At 45.0% G+C, this 18,597-nt stretch overlaps 1 protein-coding gene across 1 annotated transcript; it reads left to right on the top strand.

Annotated features, from left to right (window-relative positions):
- The first annotated feature begins 11,716 nt into the window (after window positions 1-11,716).
- Window positions 11,717-17,229, top strand: LOC141975250 (exendin-3-like). Its single transcript, XM_074935547.1, has 5 exons — window positions 11,717-11,789; window positions 12,547-12,655; window positions 14,518-14,670; window positions 15,716-15,784; window positions 17,220-17,229. The coding sequence occupies exons 2-5, from the start codon at window positions 12,555-12,557 to the stop codon at window positions 17,227-17,229; spliced, it is 333 nt and encodes a 110-aa protein (XP_074791648.1). The 5' UTR covers window positions 11,717-11,789; window positions 12,547-12,554.
- The last annotated feature ends 1,368 nt before the right edge of the window (window positions 17,230-18,597 follow it).

The raw sequence follows: 18,597 nt of genomic DNA, 5'->3' as shown, positions 1-18,597 counted from the left end.
TCGGATGCATGCAGTGGAAAATACAGTGGGGAGATTTTATGTACACAGAGAACATGAAACAATGGGTGTTACCATACACGCTTTAACGAGAGTGATCAAGTAAGGTGAGCTATTACCAGCAGGAGAGAAAGAAGAAGAAGAAAAAAAAAACAAAACCCTCAAAGTGGTCCATCCACAAGTTACTTCTCTCTTCCCCAGAACAAGGGAGAGTGGCCACGCTGTAACTGGGTGCTGCAGGGGTTGCTGGGATATCATAGACTATCAGGGTTGGAAGGGACCTCAGGAGGTCATCTAGTCCAACCCCCTGCTCAAAGCAGGACCAATCCCCTGCTCAAAGAAGGACCAATCCCCAATTTTTGCCCCAGATCCCTTGCTCTTGCTGGTACACCGGACCAGACCGGCTTACTTTCACCTCTGCTGCCTACCCATTCGCCTCCTGCCAGGGCTAAAGCTACTGCGTTATCATTTGCTTATGAGCTAAACAGTTCACATGCGTTCATTTGCATCTCAACAGACACACTTCCTGTTATTACAGTAGATTGCATTGCAAAGCTAGAGCAATCTGCGTGTGCCTATTGAATGCTTAATTTGTATTAGGATGGCACTTATTGCTCATCACCACCAGTACCGATAGAGGATCACATTCTCACCAATGTGGAAACATTCACATACTTGGGCAGCACCATCAGCCAGGACAGTGGAACAGGCCAGGACATCCGGAACAAAATCAGTAAAGCCAGGAACACCTCCAGGAGCTTAAATACCATCTGGAAATCATCAAAGCACACCACCAAAACCAAAATCAAGATTTATCACAGCTGTGTACTTTCAACACTACTTTATAGTGCAGAATGCTGGGGAATGAGAAAGAACATGTTCAAACTGTCTTCAGTCCATACAACCTGCTCCAAAAAAAATCCTCCGTATCTTTTGGCCCAGAACAATCTCAAACCAAGATCTATTGACACAGTGCAGCCAAGAGGATCTGAGCACCATCATTGCCAGTAGGCGTTGGAGAGGGATCGTTCATGTGCTTTGGATGGAAACTGATTCCAATAGCAATAAGATGGACACCGGAAGGCAAGCGAAAACAAGGCCACCCGCAAACAACATGGCGAAGAGCTGTGGAAGCCGAGCTGAAAAACCTGGGGCACAGCTGGGGAACCATTGAAAGACTTGCCAGAAACAGACAGGAGTGGAGGAGCTTCGTCACTGCCCTAAATGCCAGAGGCGTAGTAGGATGATGATGATGATGATGATGATGTAGTAGGTGCAGACCAAAATTAGGGCTCCATGGGGCTGGGTACTGTATAGACACCCAGGGAACCCTCTTCACTGCAGAGATAACTCGGGTGATTGGCCCCCCAGGTTAGCTTAGCCCTGGTGTGATGAGCCACACTGCAAAGCCCTACCTGAGTCACTGGGATTACTTCTGGGGGCACAGCCCCAGGGTCTTTGAGCTGAAGTGAACTGAGCCATGCTATATTTTTTCCCAGTGAATTGTGGGAAAATTTGTCTGTCCTTCTGGCTACACAGGGGTTTGGGGGGAAGGCACTGGAGGACTAGCAGCCCTTGCGTGGTTTGTTAGCTTATATCCACACTGCAAAATGGGAGGGTTACCAGCCCAAATGAAAGCCTTGCTCGGGTTTTAGCCTATACCCCAGGAAGGACCAGCTAGTTCAGGTGTAAAGCACCATTAAACTCTGATGAGGGGGTTGCATGTGTGGACAAGAAGGGGAGTTAAGGGCAACACCCAGATAATAGCCCAGGTTAAATGTGCAGTGAACATATAGTCATAGTAAGAGAAAGTCCCTGCCCCAAAGTGGTCAGCGCTGGCCTACCTCATCTCCCATGGAAGTCAATAGTTGCTTTCAGTGGCCCACGCTAGCTGGCTAGTGCTGCTTTCCCTCTACCTCAATCAGCAGGGGTGTGTGCTCACTGCATGGACAAAGGTAAGGACATGTGGTATGGGCTGTAACCAGGCTGCAACTTCATTAGTCAAATTACCTCCAAGGTTCCCAGATAGGTAACAACCTAGCACAGTCACCTGCACCCCAATGATCCCTTTGACAACTCTTTGGGTGCTTCCTCACCACAGTAGGGAGTTCTCCTGGTACCTCCACCCCCTAACATCCCCAAAATGGGGAGGGGTTGAGGCAAGAGGGGCCTCTGCCCCCCACCCCATGAGCACTGCCATAAAGTGCATTGTTGGGGCCAGAGCTTCCAGAGTAGTGTCCTGGCCCCTGGTTCATCCCAGGGCTTAAATTCAGCTGGAGCTGTTTAGAGTGGAGCTCTGGTAAATATTTGCAAAACTGCGGGGCTGAAGCCCCAAGCCCTGGCGCCTCCTGTGGGTGGCTCTAGGAAATGCTCTATGAGAATTTAAGCCCTGGTTCGCCCACTCCATGGTTCTTGCTCTTTGGGGTAGAAGGGTCCAAGTTCTGTCCCTGCCACTCCCATGAAGTTCCAAGTGTCCACAGCAGGACATCCAGGAAGCCCTGGATTGGTTACAGGATATTTGGACTCCCTAGCTATTTAACTACATGACTTGGCATCCTGCATCCGTCCCAGCCCCCCTCTGCTTGGCATCTAGCTAGCTTGCCACCTCCAGTAATCGTGCCAGGAAGTACAATACCGTGGGATAACTCAATGGCTCTTGACCCACCTTTGTTGAACAATACGCTCCTTGTCATACGTCTCCTGTTACTGAGGGTTGGACTGGAACTAGAAACCAGTTCAAACTTTTAAAAATTTCTTTGCTAGGTCATTTTCTGCAGTGCTAAAAAAAAAAGACGATAATCACTAGCACATCCTAGGATATAATAGGAATGAAAATTAAACAAGAGAGCCAAAGTATTTGCTCTAGAGACTTATATAGAATTTTTACCCTTGCTGTAAGATTTTATAGAAGTAGATTCTATAAGTAGGGCAGAATTTGATTTTTATTATTATGATGGATAATAGCAATGTTTATTTTTAAGCTTTTTTTCTGGGTTTTGTCTATTTCAATGTTCATAGTAGCAGGAAACTATGGGGGTTTGGACAATAATTATTTAATGACCATTGTCATTTAGATGCAAAAAGTTAAAGCTTTATTACCATTATAATACAGGTTTCAAAGTGGTAGCTGTGTTAGTCTTTTGTTAGTCTCCAAGGGGCCACAAAGACTCCTCATTATAACACAAATTGTCAACATCACAGGTCAAACAATCCAAAGTCAATAGCCTTAAAAATCAAACTCCATTTTTCTTTCTTTGCCTGTCTAAATTTTGATGACTGTTGGTGGAAAAATCTCCTTTCATTGGTTCGTACAGTGTACAGTGAAATCAGTATTTACTGACATTAACCAATAAAAATCTAAACCTTCAAAACCTACCTCTAAATGGATTCCGGACAGGATACGTCAACAGGAGCTCGTCAAAATTTGCCAAATTTTAATTGTGGGATGAAGTTTTTCATTGAAATTTAATCAGAAGGGGGTGGGGAATGCCACAGAAACCCACCACAGTCGCATTTACTTCAAAGACGGGAACTACACAAAAATGAGGAAGGTAGTTAAATGAATATTAAAAAAGGGTCCCAACAGTGAAATGCCTACAAGCTGCATGGAAACTTTAAGCACACCATAATAGAGGCTCAAACTAAATGTATACCCCAATTTAAGGAAAAAGAAAGAGGCCCAACAACAACAACACAAAAAGCCATCCTGACCAAACAGAGTTAAAGAGGCAGTTAGTCAAAAAGGCGTCCTTTAAAAATTGGAAGTTAAATCAGACTGAGGAAAATAGAAAGAAGGATAAACTCTGGCAAGTCATGAACAATTAGGCAAAAAATAATTTGAATAGACAGCTCATAATTGCAAATCCCAATGTCTCCTGACCTTGCTTCAGAGAATGGCCTAAGAGCTTAGTGCCAATGGGCACCTGGATGCAAGGAGCAGAGATGGACAAATGGCTACCGGGGCTCAGGGAACTGTTTGCTGCAATCTGCAGAAGGAGCCTTGCTCTAGCTCCTGGGCCAGAGAGCAACACAATGCCACTCCGACAGCCAGCCACGTGTACAATTGTGTCTAACTGCGGTTGTGAGGGAGGAGGCGAAAAGGTTCGTGTGACCAATGGGAAAGGGAGTAGGGCTGATTCACAAGGCAAAGGATGTGGCTCACAGGAGGTTATTTACAGGGTGGGACTTTTCCTTCCCCCCCCCAACCCCCATCCTTCTATTTAGTGGGAAATGGTTTCAGACTAGGTTGGAGTCTAACCTGCAATAAGGTCAGGTCTCACGTTGTGCTTATCAGGAAACTGGCCGGAACATCATGGGGCTCCAGTCCACGGACTTTGCAAACTGCAACAATTGCTCTGGTACATTCTGTGGCTGAATACTGTGCCCCAGTGTGGTCTCCCAGCAGTCATGCTAAACTCTTCAATACTCAACTCCATAACTCTATGTGCATGGTGTCAGGGATGCTCAAAATCGCCTCCAGTGGACTGGCTCCCCGTACTCTCTCATACCCAGCCGTCACAGACTACAGGAGCTTTCTCAACCATGTCAATGAAAACACGAGGATCCTGTTGCACGGCAGTCTTGCAGAACCCACCAAAGACAAGACTAAAATCCCACAACCCTCTATGGGCCCACATGGAGACCTTTACACTCAACTTCGACGCCGAGGCTCAATGGAGAGTCACAGGCAGCATTTTGACTGCTCAAAAACTAGCATTGCCAACTCTGACTGAAGCTATTGCGGGAGATGTTTCCCCCCTCCCCCCAACATGACAATGTCATTTTCTTAAAATATCCTATTAAAATCTCCTGGATTGCTTTCAATAGTCACCAGGAGATCGATGCCAATTCCGACAGCCTCCAGGCCAATCCTGGAGGGTTGGCTACCCTACCAAAAACAAACAGTTAGTCGTCGACCCTGTCGAGGAACCAGTGGGTTTCGATTTATGTCGGAGAGACTGGTGCAGATTGAATCGCACCAGGACAACTCATGGGAGATGTGGACAAGCCCTCTTCCAATGGAAAATGAACCAGACCCCCGTATGCGACGGTGGTCGCCAGGCATAGAGGATGGAGCTCATCGTATCCGAGCGTCCCTTTATTTCACCAGGGGTCTGGAGGACCAGCACCAGTTCACTGCTATGGCAACGTGCTGGCTATCAAACCTAGATATCCACTTGTGCTTGCATTCAGAGGTGGTAATTGCCGCACATGTAGACCTAGCGAAGCTAGCTTTACTCTAGCTAACTCGGGTACCAAGAGCAGTGAAGCTGTGGCAGCCTGGGCTACAGGCTGGGGACACAAGGGGGTGGCGGATTCATGCTTTAGCACCTTCACCACTATTGGTACCTGAGCTAGCTAGATCAAAGCTAGCTCGGATCCATCTACAATTACAGTTTAGACATAGCCTAAGTGATAAGATAGTACCCTAACCAGTAGGCCATCCTTCCTCTCTACCTTCTACTGCCAGTCCCCATCACCTGCTCTCATCTGAGGATTGAGGGGAAAGGTTCCTCCCCTGTCACTGAGACCAAGTTATCAGAGGCAGTACAGCCCCTAAAGGGAAAGGCACAGATTAAGCACACAGGACGAACTAGCGCTGACAGAATCTACATACATCAGTCATAACATACAGCACACAACCCTTCCTCCTGCCGAAGAGGTCACCGCTGGAAGGCTTCGCCACTGAACAGACTGTCAGGAAAACAGACAGCAACCAGGGCCTGCAACAAAGCGAGGCAGCCAAGAGCCACAGTCGTGGGTCTCTACCTGCTGCAAATGCTCTGCAATGAACATGCCTGGGATCCTTACAGCAGGCTGGGCAGGTGAGATCTGGGCTGAACCATTCAGCACAGCTCTGATCTGTTCAGACAAGACAGGCTGGGAGAAGGCCCGGTTTAAATCTCAGCTGGCACATGCACAAACAGTAGGCTGGCACTCAGAGGGGTCTGCACCATTTAGTTACACCTACTCTAGGATATACAATAAAAGGTACAAGCAGGGGTTGTGTGCTCTAACGGTTATGGGGGAACTAGGAATCAGGAGTCCTGGGTTCCATTCCCAGGTTTGCAAAAAGAAAAGGAGTACTTGTGGCAACTTAGAGATTAACCAATTTATTTGAGCATGAGCTTTCGTGAGCTACAGCTCACTTAAATTGGTTAGTCTCTAAGGTGCCACAAGTACTCCTTTTCTTTTTGCGAATACAGACTAACACGGCTGTTACTCTGATTCCCAGGTTTGGGATCTAGTATTTAGAGCAGGAGACCAGGGATCAGGATTCCTGGCTCTGAAAGGGAGTGTGTTTCCCAGTGTTTAGAACCAATCCATGCCTGCTCTGTATTATTGCTGTGCTGGGGAGACACCCTGTGGTGAAAGAAGATGGCACTGCAACCCTCCAAAAATTAGACTACGTATGGGCTGGAAGAAGGATCTTCTTCATGGAAACATTGATTATCTGTGAAATAGCTCCTCCCCTCCCTTAAATGTGTCTCTCCCCAGTGTTGTTAACTCTCACAATTTGCTCATGAGTCTCACAATATGTGGTGTTTTACTTAAAGCTCCACCTCCCAGAGCCATGGGATTTGGTGGGACTCTCAGCTTTCCTGTGAAAGACTAAAAGGTAGTTTCTAGCCCCAGCAACAGCAAAGACTGAAAATGTGACCTGAGTGCACCTTATTATTATGATTTACCTTCAAGTCTCAGAAACCAGCCGCCAAACAAAATGAACCCCCGAAATATATATATTTAAATCTAAGGATTCGTTTAAAGCAAACTCATGATTTCTGAATGTTGGGGGTTAGCAATACCACATATGTTCCCTTCTCCACTCCATGTCATGATCTCAGTGCCCTGCAGTGGGTTGGACTAGGTTGGACTCTTCCAACCCTAATACTCTATGACTCCCTTCCAAGCATGCATGTGCCAAGGGTCCTTACTATTCTAGCCAGCACAGGTGGCGACATCTACAGTTAAGGTAGCCCAACACTTTCCACCATAAGACCCTATTTTCAATGGCTTATAACTCTGCCACATTTTAATCAGTTTGGCTGAAGTTTTTCCAGGCTGGGTGTCTGCCTCAAGCTGAATTTTTTTTTTTTTTTTTTAAAACTACCACACTTCAGATGTTTCCCAGGATGAGGTCAGGGAAAGTTACATTAGTTCACCCATGGTAAAAAAACATTTTTACCACTGTTGCGTCGAGAAGCTCCAGCCCCTTCATGCTTTGGAGTAAGGGCTTGAAATTTGGCAATACAAGGAGAGAAGTCACCACCTGCGCGCCCCCTGGCAACAGAATGCAGTATTACAATGCCCCTCATCTCCTCCTTTGGCTCCCAGTGGCCTGTTCTGGCACGTTGGCCCTCCAGCCAAATCAAGCTCAGTTTGCTCCCCCTCCTGGTGTTCAGGGGCGGTAAATAAAAGCTCCAACAAAAGAATCTTCATGTCCAACACAGACCAAAATAATCTCCTGCCCTGCCGGGGCTCAATGCAAAAGTCCTTTTGCCAGACTGCTGACTCTCTGGTTTCTTCCCCATGGACAATCCAAATTTAGTCAACATGCAATGGGCACCCATTGCTTCCCACCAGTCATAGCCCGGTGGCTTTCAAGGGCTAACCTAGTTCAGTCTGTCTGGGCTTCCTGGACCACACCTTGCTCCCCTGACTTATCTGACAGGCCTTTTGCTGCTCTCTGCTGCTTCCTTCCTTGCCACTGAGCGCTCTCTGTACAATCACAGAATATCAGGGTTGGAAGGGACCTCAGGAGATCATCTAGTTCAACCCCCTGCTCAAAGCAGGACCAATCCCCAATTTTTTCCCCAGATCCCTAAATGGCTCAAGGATTGAACTCACAACCCTGGGTTTAGCAGGCCAATGCTCAAACCACTGACCTATCCCTCTCCCCCCAACCCAGCCTCCTTTTAGCTGAGCCTATTAATTCATGGAACCCCTCTAATTGATATCATCTAGGGGTGTGGCAGCTGAGCCAGCAAAGATGTGGCTGGCAGAGCCTGGCCACCTTTAGAGCCCTAATCAACCTCTGACAGGCAAGGGAGTGGCCTCTGTGTCCGGAATGTGTCTTTTGCTGTCCCCCTGGGAAAGCCGCCCAAATCTAACCAAGGGATAAGCCGTTGAAAAAAATTCAGTTTGCACATGCTCAATAGAAACTTGTTGGTGCTCAGCAGCTACAGTTTATGACGATTCCATCTGGCACAGAGCATGCTCCATTCCCTCACAGCTCCTATGAACCTCTATCACAGGGCTCCTGGGCAGGACTTTCTCTACAATTGCTATTCCTGGCACCAGTACAATGTTCCCCGCCCCCTTCCCCAGCAGAAGCATGCATTGTCAGTTATGCCCAGATGTCAAATGTTAATCTTTTCCAGAGCTTGGCAGATCGCTTAGAAGAACAAAATGCTTCCCCGCCAGGAAAGGAAGGGCTCAGATTTCAAACACAACTGTGTTAAGAGCCACCTATTTTGTCTCAGGGCTAACTGTTCATTTTGGATCCCAGCCATTTTCTTCATGGATTGATGCCTTTCAGGAAATTCTTAAAAAACGGCACCCCTTGGACAATGTTCACCCTAAATCAGTATATCCCGAACGGTTGAGTGGGGTGTTCTGGTAGCTCATGCAAATCTTTTTTGTTACAGTAAAATTCACATTTTTGATCATTACTGGAGTGTTCATCTCATTCTGCAGCTATAAGAATCATGATGAACCTTCATATTTTTAGATATACTGGTTGAAACTGGATCCCCCCCCATCCCTAGTAGCTGTCACAGCTGATGTCTGGAGTTCCTTACAAGGTCATGAGATCATTACACTATATCATAACAATGTCCCTGCAAACTAAATTGGATAGCATTAATAAACAGGTAATATGGAGTGACGTGCTAGAGAGCAGTACAATTTGGACCTGTTTTCCAAAGGTTGAGCTAATTAATCTATTATTGCCTTGCTTTTGTGATGTCAAAAGCTTTCTTTTAAGACCATGATTATACCTAATTAGCAGAAGGCTCTTCTAGTCCAGCACCCATTTGAACCACAATGATATTTGGACAGTGATATTAAAAAACCCTCTTTGGTGGAAAGATAATTACTTGGCTGCAATAGGACTGTTCCGAGACTGAAAAGCGTGAAGAATGTGAACAGCAGAGAAGTTAAAAAGTGGAGCCATTGTGTCTGCGTCAATACCAAAAGTTATAGGAATCAGACTGGGTTAAGCAGTCTGAGAAGAAGAATGAATCAATCCTGCAACAGAACAGGAAGTAGGAAATTTTCAAAAGTGCTCAGGGCTGTTCCCAGTGAAGTAAATGGTCAAACTCTCAGGGCCAGATTCTAATCTCATTTATACTAGAGTTGTCTACATGGAAAGTTACTGCACGGCAAGCCATTGTGTGAATCTACAGCACCCTAGCTTATAACATCCGGTGTGGACACTGCTACGGTGCACATAAAGTCCCCGAGTGCACCTTGATGTATATAGTAGATTCACATCCTGTCAGAGCTTTAGAGTAGCACATTACCCTCTGTTTTGGAGGGCATATTTCATAGTATCTTCCTCTTCCCTCCTTGGTCCATAATTCTTGCTGTTTCTCTTTTAATCCTTTTCTTGATAAACTTTGAAATTCCTGCTTACTCGAAGGAATCAGTTTGTTTGGCAATTTTGAGTAGTTGGGGTGGAAAAAATTATAGATTTAGGGTCAGACCAACAAGGAAAATATTGAAATTTCTGGCAAGTCAAAGACAAGAAAAAAAAAAAAACTTCGTTTCTGGTCAAATGAAATGTTTTGTTGCAACAATATCTAACCATCTTGTTTCGATTTTGGCCATTTGTAATGATGATGTTTTTGTTTGTTTTTCCTGCAATGAACAATCAGCCCCCCCAAAAGTCAACAAATACCAACAATTTGGCAAAAGTCAACAAAAATTCACAAGACATTTCTGTATTGCCAAATCTGCTTTTTGGGGAGAGGAAGGGGGCAAAAGAAAGTTTCAGCCAAAAAATTCTGGCCGATTCCACACATGATTAAATGCCAGTAGTTTATCTAAAGAGTGCAACCTATTGTTAAAAAAAGGTATGTAACATTGTCCATAGATTTGGAGGACCAATAAAGTTGGACTCCAGTTTACACAGTTCTAAACAGGTGGTGAAAATTCTAATTCCCACTGGAGTTCCGCCATTCAAACATTTGCTCCAGAATAGCATTGTAATCAACATGAGACTGGAAGATCAGGGAAATGAGACAAAAAGGGCCGCTGACAGGCCCAGGTCTTGGGGAAAGAGTGTGTAGAGTCCCAGGCTAACCTAGCTCACAGGGGTAATGGGAAATCTCCAACAGTTCCAGGCAACAGAAATTGTCCACCAGTGTTTAATGCTAGACCTGAAAACTCTCAGAGACAGATCTCTCAGCCCTTGCTTTCCCCAAGAGCAAACCTGCAGCTGCCTCACTCCCTCCAAAGCCAGTGGACAGCTCCTTCAAATGGCAACAATGGATGCAATGCATTCATTGACATTTACCTGTGCCCTAGGCATAAAGTATCTCCCCGCAGCTCCCTTGACTCCTGGGTAGGGGGTGAATAACCTGACAGCATGATTCCTCCACAATAGGGCTGAGGAGAAGGTGTAAAGTTGCTCCCAGTCACCTTCCAGCCTGAATGGATTTCTTGCTGGAGGGAGTTAAAAGGACTTGCAGCAAACCTGTGCAGAATTCTTCACTGCAAAGACTAGTGTGGCATTCACGCATTGGCAGGGAGCACTGGGGCAGAGGCCATATTGGATAATAGTGCCCTGGCAGGGGGCTGGACTGGATGACTCTTAAGTAGTTTTCCTTCTCTAGCGTCAGTGATATAGAAATGATTAGAACAATTTTCACAGAAGGAAAAAACACTGTGTCCTTTCCCCAGGACACAGCTATCAAAACAAGCTGGTCTGATCAACTCCAAAATACTCCCCAGAGCTGGTCTGAGAACGAGCACCAAATCAAAAGTGGGACCAGATCCTCAGCTAATTTGAATCAGCTTCGCTCCATCAAGATCAGAGTGATGCCAGTTTACACCAGCCAAGCATCTAGCCTGTTGTTTCAGGGGAAGTTAGAGGTGGCCAAAATAGGGCTTGGGATGGAAAGTTTATCCTCAGTAGACGAGTTCGATCCAGGACCATAATTTAAGTAAGTCGTTGCAGTACAGTGAGATTCCTTATTCATTTATATTGCAAGAGCACCTAGGAGGCAAACTTGTGAGCCAGGACCCTAACACGTGTTGAATCCCTGTTAAGTTATTTGAGATTCACGGCTGATCTTCCAGAGATCAAGGAAGATTGTCTATTTAAGTATTTTTGTCCCAAAATGGGGTGGGTTTATTTGGCACTCTCGCTCTTTTCTTTTCACTTGAGCAGAAAGGTGTTTGGAACAGAAACCCTGCAGGCTCAGAAATCATTTCTCCACATAGGATGTGTTGTGGCAATAAGGGACCAGTTTATCTACAAGGGAAAAATTGATAGGTAGGTTGATTGGTCCGAGCACTGTAAAAAACAAGTTGCTGAAGGCGGACGTTGAAAAATGCGGCAACTGTAGGTTTTGCAATAGACCCACTAAAAAAAAAAACAAACACACATGTAATGATTCATAACGACCCATGGAACTAAAAACCAGAGTACCGGTGACCCACCTGTCATCTTTTAGCATCCTGCTAACAAGCTTAAAAGCACTGGTGAGGAGCAGAGTTTAGTCACAACCGGTTTGTACAAGGAAAACAAGATTCTGATTTTAGGAGAACATTGGTTCTTGTGCAAGGTAAGCCTTTTCCCCCTTCCTAGTATCCAGTTTCAGCGCTTTGAAGAAGTGAAGTCAGGGTGATGTATCTGATGGTAGGGAAAGGATTAGAAATTCTAAATTATTCATAAAACTAGGGAGATTTAAAAAAAAAATTAAATAATCATTTGGATTTTGACTAACCTTCTCAGGAAACAGTCTGATTTACTTGCTTCAGTAATGTGTCACTGTCCTAGAAGTGACCAGCTAAAGGAAGATATGGGGATAATGAGCAATTTCAAACATTGGGGCTGGAACTAGGGGTATAGGGGACACTGCTATGCCTCCTGGCTTGAAGTGGATTCCATCATTTACTGGGTTTATAATTTGATTCAATGGCTCTCAGCATCTCCACTATAAAAATTGTTCCAGCACCCCTGATTTCAAACCTTTGAACCATTATTAATTAGACCTTCTAAAGGGTGTGTAGATATATATAAATAAAATACACTAAAGATTGTAAGGTGCTCAGCTGCTGTGGTAATGGGGACCATATAGACAGGAGTGCAGGGTAAGGTTTATTACCATTAAACGAGTCTTTGAAATATACAGCTGTTTTCTTGTAATCGTGTACTTTTGATTATATCTGCCTATAGGCAACCAGGTCCTAGGATCTAATTTTCTACCCATCAAAATGCTGGAAATGCAGTTTAAAATTACTTGTGTTGTGATTCATCCAGCTAAGGCTGTCTTTAATTTGTTGGCAAATTGTAACGTCGGGTGTTATTGTCTTGTACAGAAGGCCAAATGAAAAGCCTACAGTGGCTCTACCTATATGGACTAGTAATCGTGGTGTTGATCCCAGCCAGCTGGCAGATTGTCCTCAAAGATTTGTCCGATGAGTCTAGGTAAGGTGCATTTGAGACTGACAAGTACACCGTGGGTTGGTGGTACTGGGCTGAAGTAGGTGGAGATATCAGAAATGCTACCATCAGATACAGCTTAACAATGTCAATTACTCTGTTTTATTTGACAGGTTTCAGAGTAACAGCCGTGTTAGTCTGTATTCGCAAAAAGAAAAGGAGTACTTGTGGCACCTTAGAGACTAACCAATTTATTTGAGCATAAGCTTTCGTGAGCTACAGCATCCGATGAAGTGAGCTGTAGCTCACGAAAGCTTATGCTCAAATAAATTGGTTAGTCTCTAAGGTGCCACAAGTCCTCCTGTTCTTTCTGTTTTATTTGGCTTTGCTGCCAGGTGATGGTACGGCATATTACAATGTGCAGCAGATGAAAAAGTGAATAAGATGGTGAGGTGTATTAGGAAAGCAGCACAGAATATGGACCATGTCATTATGCATTGCAGTATCGTCTAGGAGCCCTGGTGATCATAGAATCATAGGACTGGAAGGAACCTCAAGAGGTCATCTAGTCCAGTCCCCTGCATTCATGGCAGGAATGAGTATTATATAGACCATCCCTGACAGGTGGTTGTCTCACCTGCTCTTAAAAATCTACAGTTAGAGATTTCACAACCTCTCTATGCAATTTATTCCAGTGTTTAACTATCCTGACAGGACGTTTTTCCTAACGTCTGACCCTAAAACTCCCGTGCTGCAATTTAAGCCCGTTGCTTCTTGTCCTATCCTCAGAGGTTAAGGACAACAGTTTCTCTCCCTCCACTGTGTAACAACCTTTTTTGTACTTGAAAACTGTTATGTCCCCCCTCAGTCTATTCCAGACTAAACAAACTCATTTGTTTCAATCGTCCCTCATAGGTTGTGTTTTCTAAACCTTTAATCATTTTGGTTGCTCTTCTCTGGACTTTTTCCAATTTGTCCAACTCTTTCCTGAAATGTGTCACCCAGAACTGGACACCATACTCCAGTTGAGGCCTAATCAGAGCAGAAGAATTACTTTTCATGTCTTACTTACAACACTCCTGTCCTGCTAATACATCTTAGAATGTTGTTTGCTTTTTTGGCAACCGTGTTACACGGACTCATTTAGCTTGTGATCCTCTATGACCCCCAGATCCCTTTCTGCAGTACTCCTTCCTAGGCAGTCATTTCCCATTTTGTATGTGCACAGCTGATTGTTCCTTCCTAAGTGGAGTCCTTTGCATTTGTCCTTATTGAATTTCATCCTATTTACTTCAGACCATTTCGAATTTTAATCCTATCCTCCAAAAGAACTTGCAACCCCTCCACAGCTTGATATTGTCCTGATGAACCAGGACCACACTGTGCTAGGCACTGTGTGGATTTGGTCCTGTAAAACACTCCTAGCTCTGCCATTGGTCTATTGGGTGACCTTGGGCAAATCATTTCACTGCCCCATGGCTCAGTTTCCCCATCTATAAAATGTGGATATGATGCCGACTCCCTTTGTAAAGCACTTTGAGATCTACAGTAGACGCACTAAAGAAGAGTGAGGTATTATTAATTGTATATAGTGTAGCTCTACGTAAGGAAATGTATGTTTTGGTTTTATGGTAGCACCTACAGGCTCAGACCAAGATCAGGGCCCTGTTACACTAGATACTATCCAGAAAGAGATTGTCTGGGCCTTGAAGAACTTAGTCTAAACACACACAGGATAAAAGGGATGTGACTTACTTACAGTTACATTGCCATAGCAAGTCAGCGGCAAGGGCAGAAACAGAATTCATGCCTACCAATTGCCGCTACGGTGTGCTATCCACAGGACCCCGTACCCATCCCAGCACAACACCCTCTTTAACTTTTCCCCATCCCTCTCTCCCGAACAGATGGCAATCTTTCGAATCGAAAAGCGCTCGGAGTTTTACTTCCAATATCAAGAGGCATTCCGAAGGCACCTTCACCAGTGATTTTACCAGATATTTGGACAAGATGAAGGCCAAGGACTTTGTGCACTGGCTTATCAACACGAAACGTTACAGGTATGCAAGCGGAATATGGCTGAAATGGTAGAACAGGGACACGGTTCTCGGCAGACTCCTGAGAACTGAGCGACTCAAGGATTGGAAGGGGACAGCCTCGGACTGCTCGAAAGATTTCTGTCAAAGCTGTTTCACAGTGGAAAATTGGGGGTTTTGACAAAATGAATTTTTTCATGCAAGTATTGGCTTTCTGTGGGAGATTTCGATCTTTTGACAAAAAGCCAAAACACCCACCGACCGAAATAGTTTGGCCAAAAACCAAAATAGTTTGGCCCAAACCAGAAAATAGGTCCGTTGGTGGCCCATTTTTCAGGGTTCAAGATTTCCACCCAACAAAATTTGAAGATTTTCTGTAGAAATGTTTAATTTAAAAAAAAAAAAAAAAAAAAAAAAAAAAAAAACCACCTCTCTTCATTTGTCAAAATTTTCTTTGGAAATTTTCTTGCGGGATGGGGAGATTCCCACAGAAAGGAGTCAAGGCTGGATTCTTTAGGACAAACTCTGGGGTATGCCTCCCAGGCCAGGCAGACATGGCTAGCTCTGTTCGATCTACTGCACTAAAAATAGTTGCCTAAATACAAGCCCACCTGACCCCCTGGGTGTGTTTTAGGTGGCTGGCTCAGGCCATAATCTCCACACTAGCTCGAGCAGAGGTAGTACATGACCGTCTACCCAGGCTGGAAGGCCTGCTGTTCCCAGCTGCAGTGTAGACACAGCATAGAGACAGGGCCTCTGAGGGTACCAGAATCCCATTCTGTCACCCAAATGGCAACGCTCCAAAGTGGCCTGGGCAGCTGTGGGGGGGCAAGCACATGGGCACAGGTGTCTTGGCTGGAAGAATCAGAACCGGTAGAACAGAAGTCAATGAGGGGCAGTTTTTAAGAGGGAAGAGTTTCCAAAAGATCGGGCAGAAAGGAAAGATGAGGCATAAATAAAAAATAATTTCTTCTGCTCTTTAATAATGCAGTATACCAAGGAGTGAGGGTTGAATGGCTGTCTTGCACAGTTAGTACATTCACAGATGGATTTTTCTTACTTTCCACAGCTCTACGAAGAGGTACATAAAAGGAGACCACAACGTTATCTCCTTCCCTTCTGACCACTCACTATTTAGGTAAGTCAGAAACACGTTGAATTTCCAAATGTCTATTTCTTGCAAACTGCTCCCACGGCTGGGTTGTCCTGACTTCTGAATCAGACAGCATGAGCTAAAGAACCAGTACATGAGCTTGAGGTCAGTAGCAAACTTTGAGCCCCTGAAGCAGGGGGGGGAAGTGTTAGCCTGGATTACACGCTCCCTTTGCCTGGGGAAGACTGTCCCAAGCAGAGCGGGTTGAGAACATTGTGTCATCAAAGTCAAAATGTTTCATGCGACCATATCGATATCAAAGATATTTTCCCCAGAAATTGTTTGAAATCATTCAAATTTGCAATGGCCTATTTTGTTTGGACAGTCCTGGTTTATTGCTCTGATTTTCTCATATTAATTTTAAATATATTTCTACATTATCAAAGCAAAAATGTTTCAATGAGATTTTTCGGTGTTTCCAAACTGACATTTTTTGGCATTTCTGTTCTGCAGAAAAATATGAAATTTCAATTTTTCATCCCAATTTAAGACAAAAACAAGTGTCAAATGCCATTTTTGACCAGTTCTAGTACCAAGCGTTAGAGGTCTGAGCAATTCTATTTAAATCAGCAACAGATATTGAACGAGGGGCTTTCAGATCAGAAACCCTGGGCTCCTACCTTCTCAGCTAGACAATCCACTGCCTAGCAGCCCCATAGACCTATGTATATGGTCTAACCGGTTGAGCTGGACATTTTGTTAGTGTTGGCCAGTCAATCTCCCGAGCAAAAACAATTCATGGAACTAATGCAGTACTAGACTGTGGTAAGGGTGTAAGTTAGACTGCCCAGAGCAGAGCCGGACTCCGTATTACTCTAGTCCCTGGTGCCTCCTGGCTGGCTGGCTGGGGAAAGTCATACCTGGCACAGACCATTTTCCTCTCCATGTTGGTTCAGCTGCGTTGGCCAATGCGTTTGATGGGACAGAGTCAAGGCTCCCCGCCCTTGCCAAGCTGCTCGCTGCCCACCGGCAAAGGGAGGGTAGTAGGCTGACAACAGTGCTCGATGGATAGCAATACCGGTAGGCTGCACAGGAGAAAAAGAGGGAGCTTTATGCCCCGTTACTCCCCTGTGCTGAGGCATGTGGAAGGGGCAGCATTTCCGTGAATAAAAAAGACTAAAACCAAAACAGCTGTCAGCTGATTGCAGACTGTTCACAAACAGAAAGAGAAGGTGACTTAATTATCTTTCTAGCCCAACGAATAAATTGGTAGCAGACAGTACACTGTAACCAGACCCTGTCTAAAGTATTGACCTAGCAGCTACTGATTTAGGAGGAAATCTATACCTATTTTAACCCCAAAAGTAAGCCATCCATTGCAGTCCCAGGAATCGCTGAACAGCAACGGCTAACACCACTGCCATGTTTCACTGCCCTATATTTCTGAGCTCCTATGGCGTTCTGTGTGTTTGTTTCTTAGGTCCGATTAGCCACCAGACCAAGAAATCAGCATTGTGGAAGGATCTTCCCACAGCTGTCTGGTGGATCTAGTCACATCTGACAATGATCAAAGGATTCTTCAATGAAACTGAATTGTACTAAGTGTTCATTGCTCCCCAGCTATTGTCATGAGAAGGTATAGTGAAATATCCAACATCTGTGATGAAATGATGTCAGCACGCTGTGTTAAAATGGATTTGTTTTGACCCTTTACACCACTGTTTTAGTGTTGTCTGTAGGCTGCTTCTCTGGCACCAGAGTTTCTGCACGTTCTCGTAAATGACAATAAAAACCATGCTAAATGAAGCCTTTTGTTTTTTCAAGCCAAGATCTGCCATATTTTAGAGTAAGTCATCCTGATAATTTTCCAAGTGGAATTTTTAGTGGGGTGGGGGGGAGGGGGGGAGAAATCTACAAAACAGCGTCCAAAGGCCAAAGATATTTGAGGTTTCAAGTCACACACATACCCCGAAGCATGTGCTAAACATTAACATAGGCCTGTGTGAGAAAGGCCTTTGCTCCAAGACAGCCATCGCTCTGTACAACAGCTGGACAACGGGGTCCTGGTCCGTGATGGGGGCTCCTAGGTACTTCATATCATGCAAACAGGACAAGACTGGTAGTTGTAAATATAATTCGGCCTGTTGGACTCAGGTTAGAAAGGACACCCCTGCAAGCCCCAAAGTATGCAGTTAGGTGAGATTGAATAGCCATGCCTTGCTTTTATATAAGAAGACTTTCCCCCCCATAGCTCTCAAAGCACTTTACAGAGGAGGTAAGTATCATTATCTCTATTGGGAAACTGAGGCACAGAGGCAAGTTGAGTTACCCAAGATTACCCAACAGCCTAGCCAGGAATAGAACATGGTTCCTGGGGATCCCTTTTCCAGGTTATAGCCACAGAACCAGGTCCATGTTCTGCCCTAAAGCCACCGTTTGAGCACTTTCTTAACTTTAAGCAGCTGCTTGAGTCTCATTGAAGTCCATGGGATTTCAGCAGGCACTTTGCAAGTCAAGGCATTAGCTCAATCCAGACATGTCTTCTGACTTCATGGGGGTCAGGGACACGTGGCCAAAGGTGGAGCACAGCTGCTGGCTTTATGCATTTCCCCCCATCCCAGGGTACACTCACCATAGATAGCACCTCCTCCTCTCCGCTCAGGGGATTAGCTCTTTCCAGGTCCAAGGCCCCATTCCACTGCTCACGGCATTCCCTGCTTCTGCCTTCCCCAGCTCACCATGACTCAGCCTGTTCCCTCTTCATGACTTGACCCTCCAGCCAAGTCACTGTGTGAATTTCCCCTTCCAGGGGGACCAAAATCTTTTCTTATCAGCAGTCTTCTCATTTGCTACTCCTA

This window comes from Natator depressus, chromosome 20 (assembly GCF_965152275.1).
Source record: "Natator depressus isolate rNatDep1 chromosome 20, rNatDep2.hap1, whole genome shotgun sequence".
NCBI lineage: Eukaryota > Metazoa > Chordata > Testudines > Cheloniidae > Natator > Natator depressus.
This window is presented reverse-complemented; position numbering and strand designations above follow the sequence as displayed.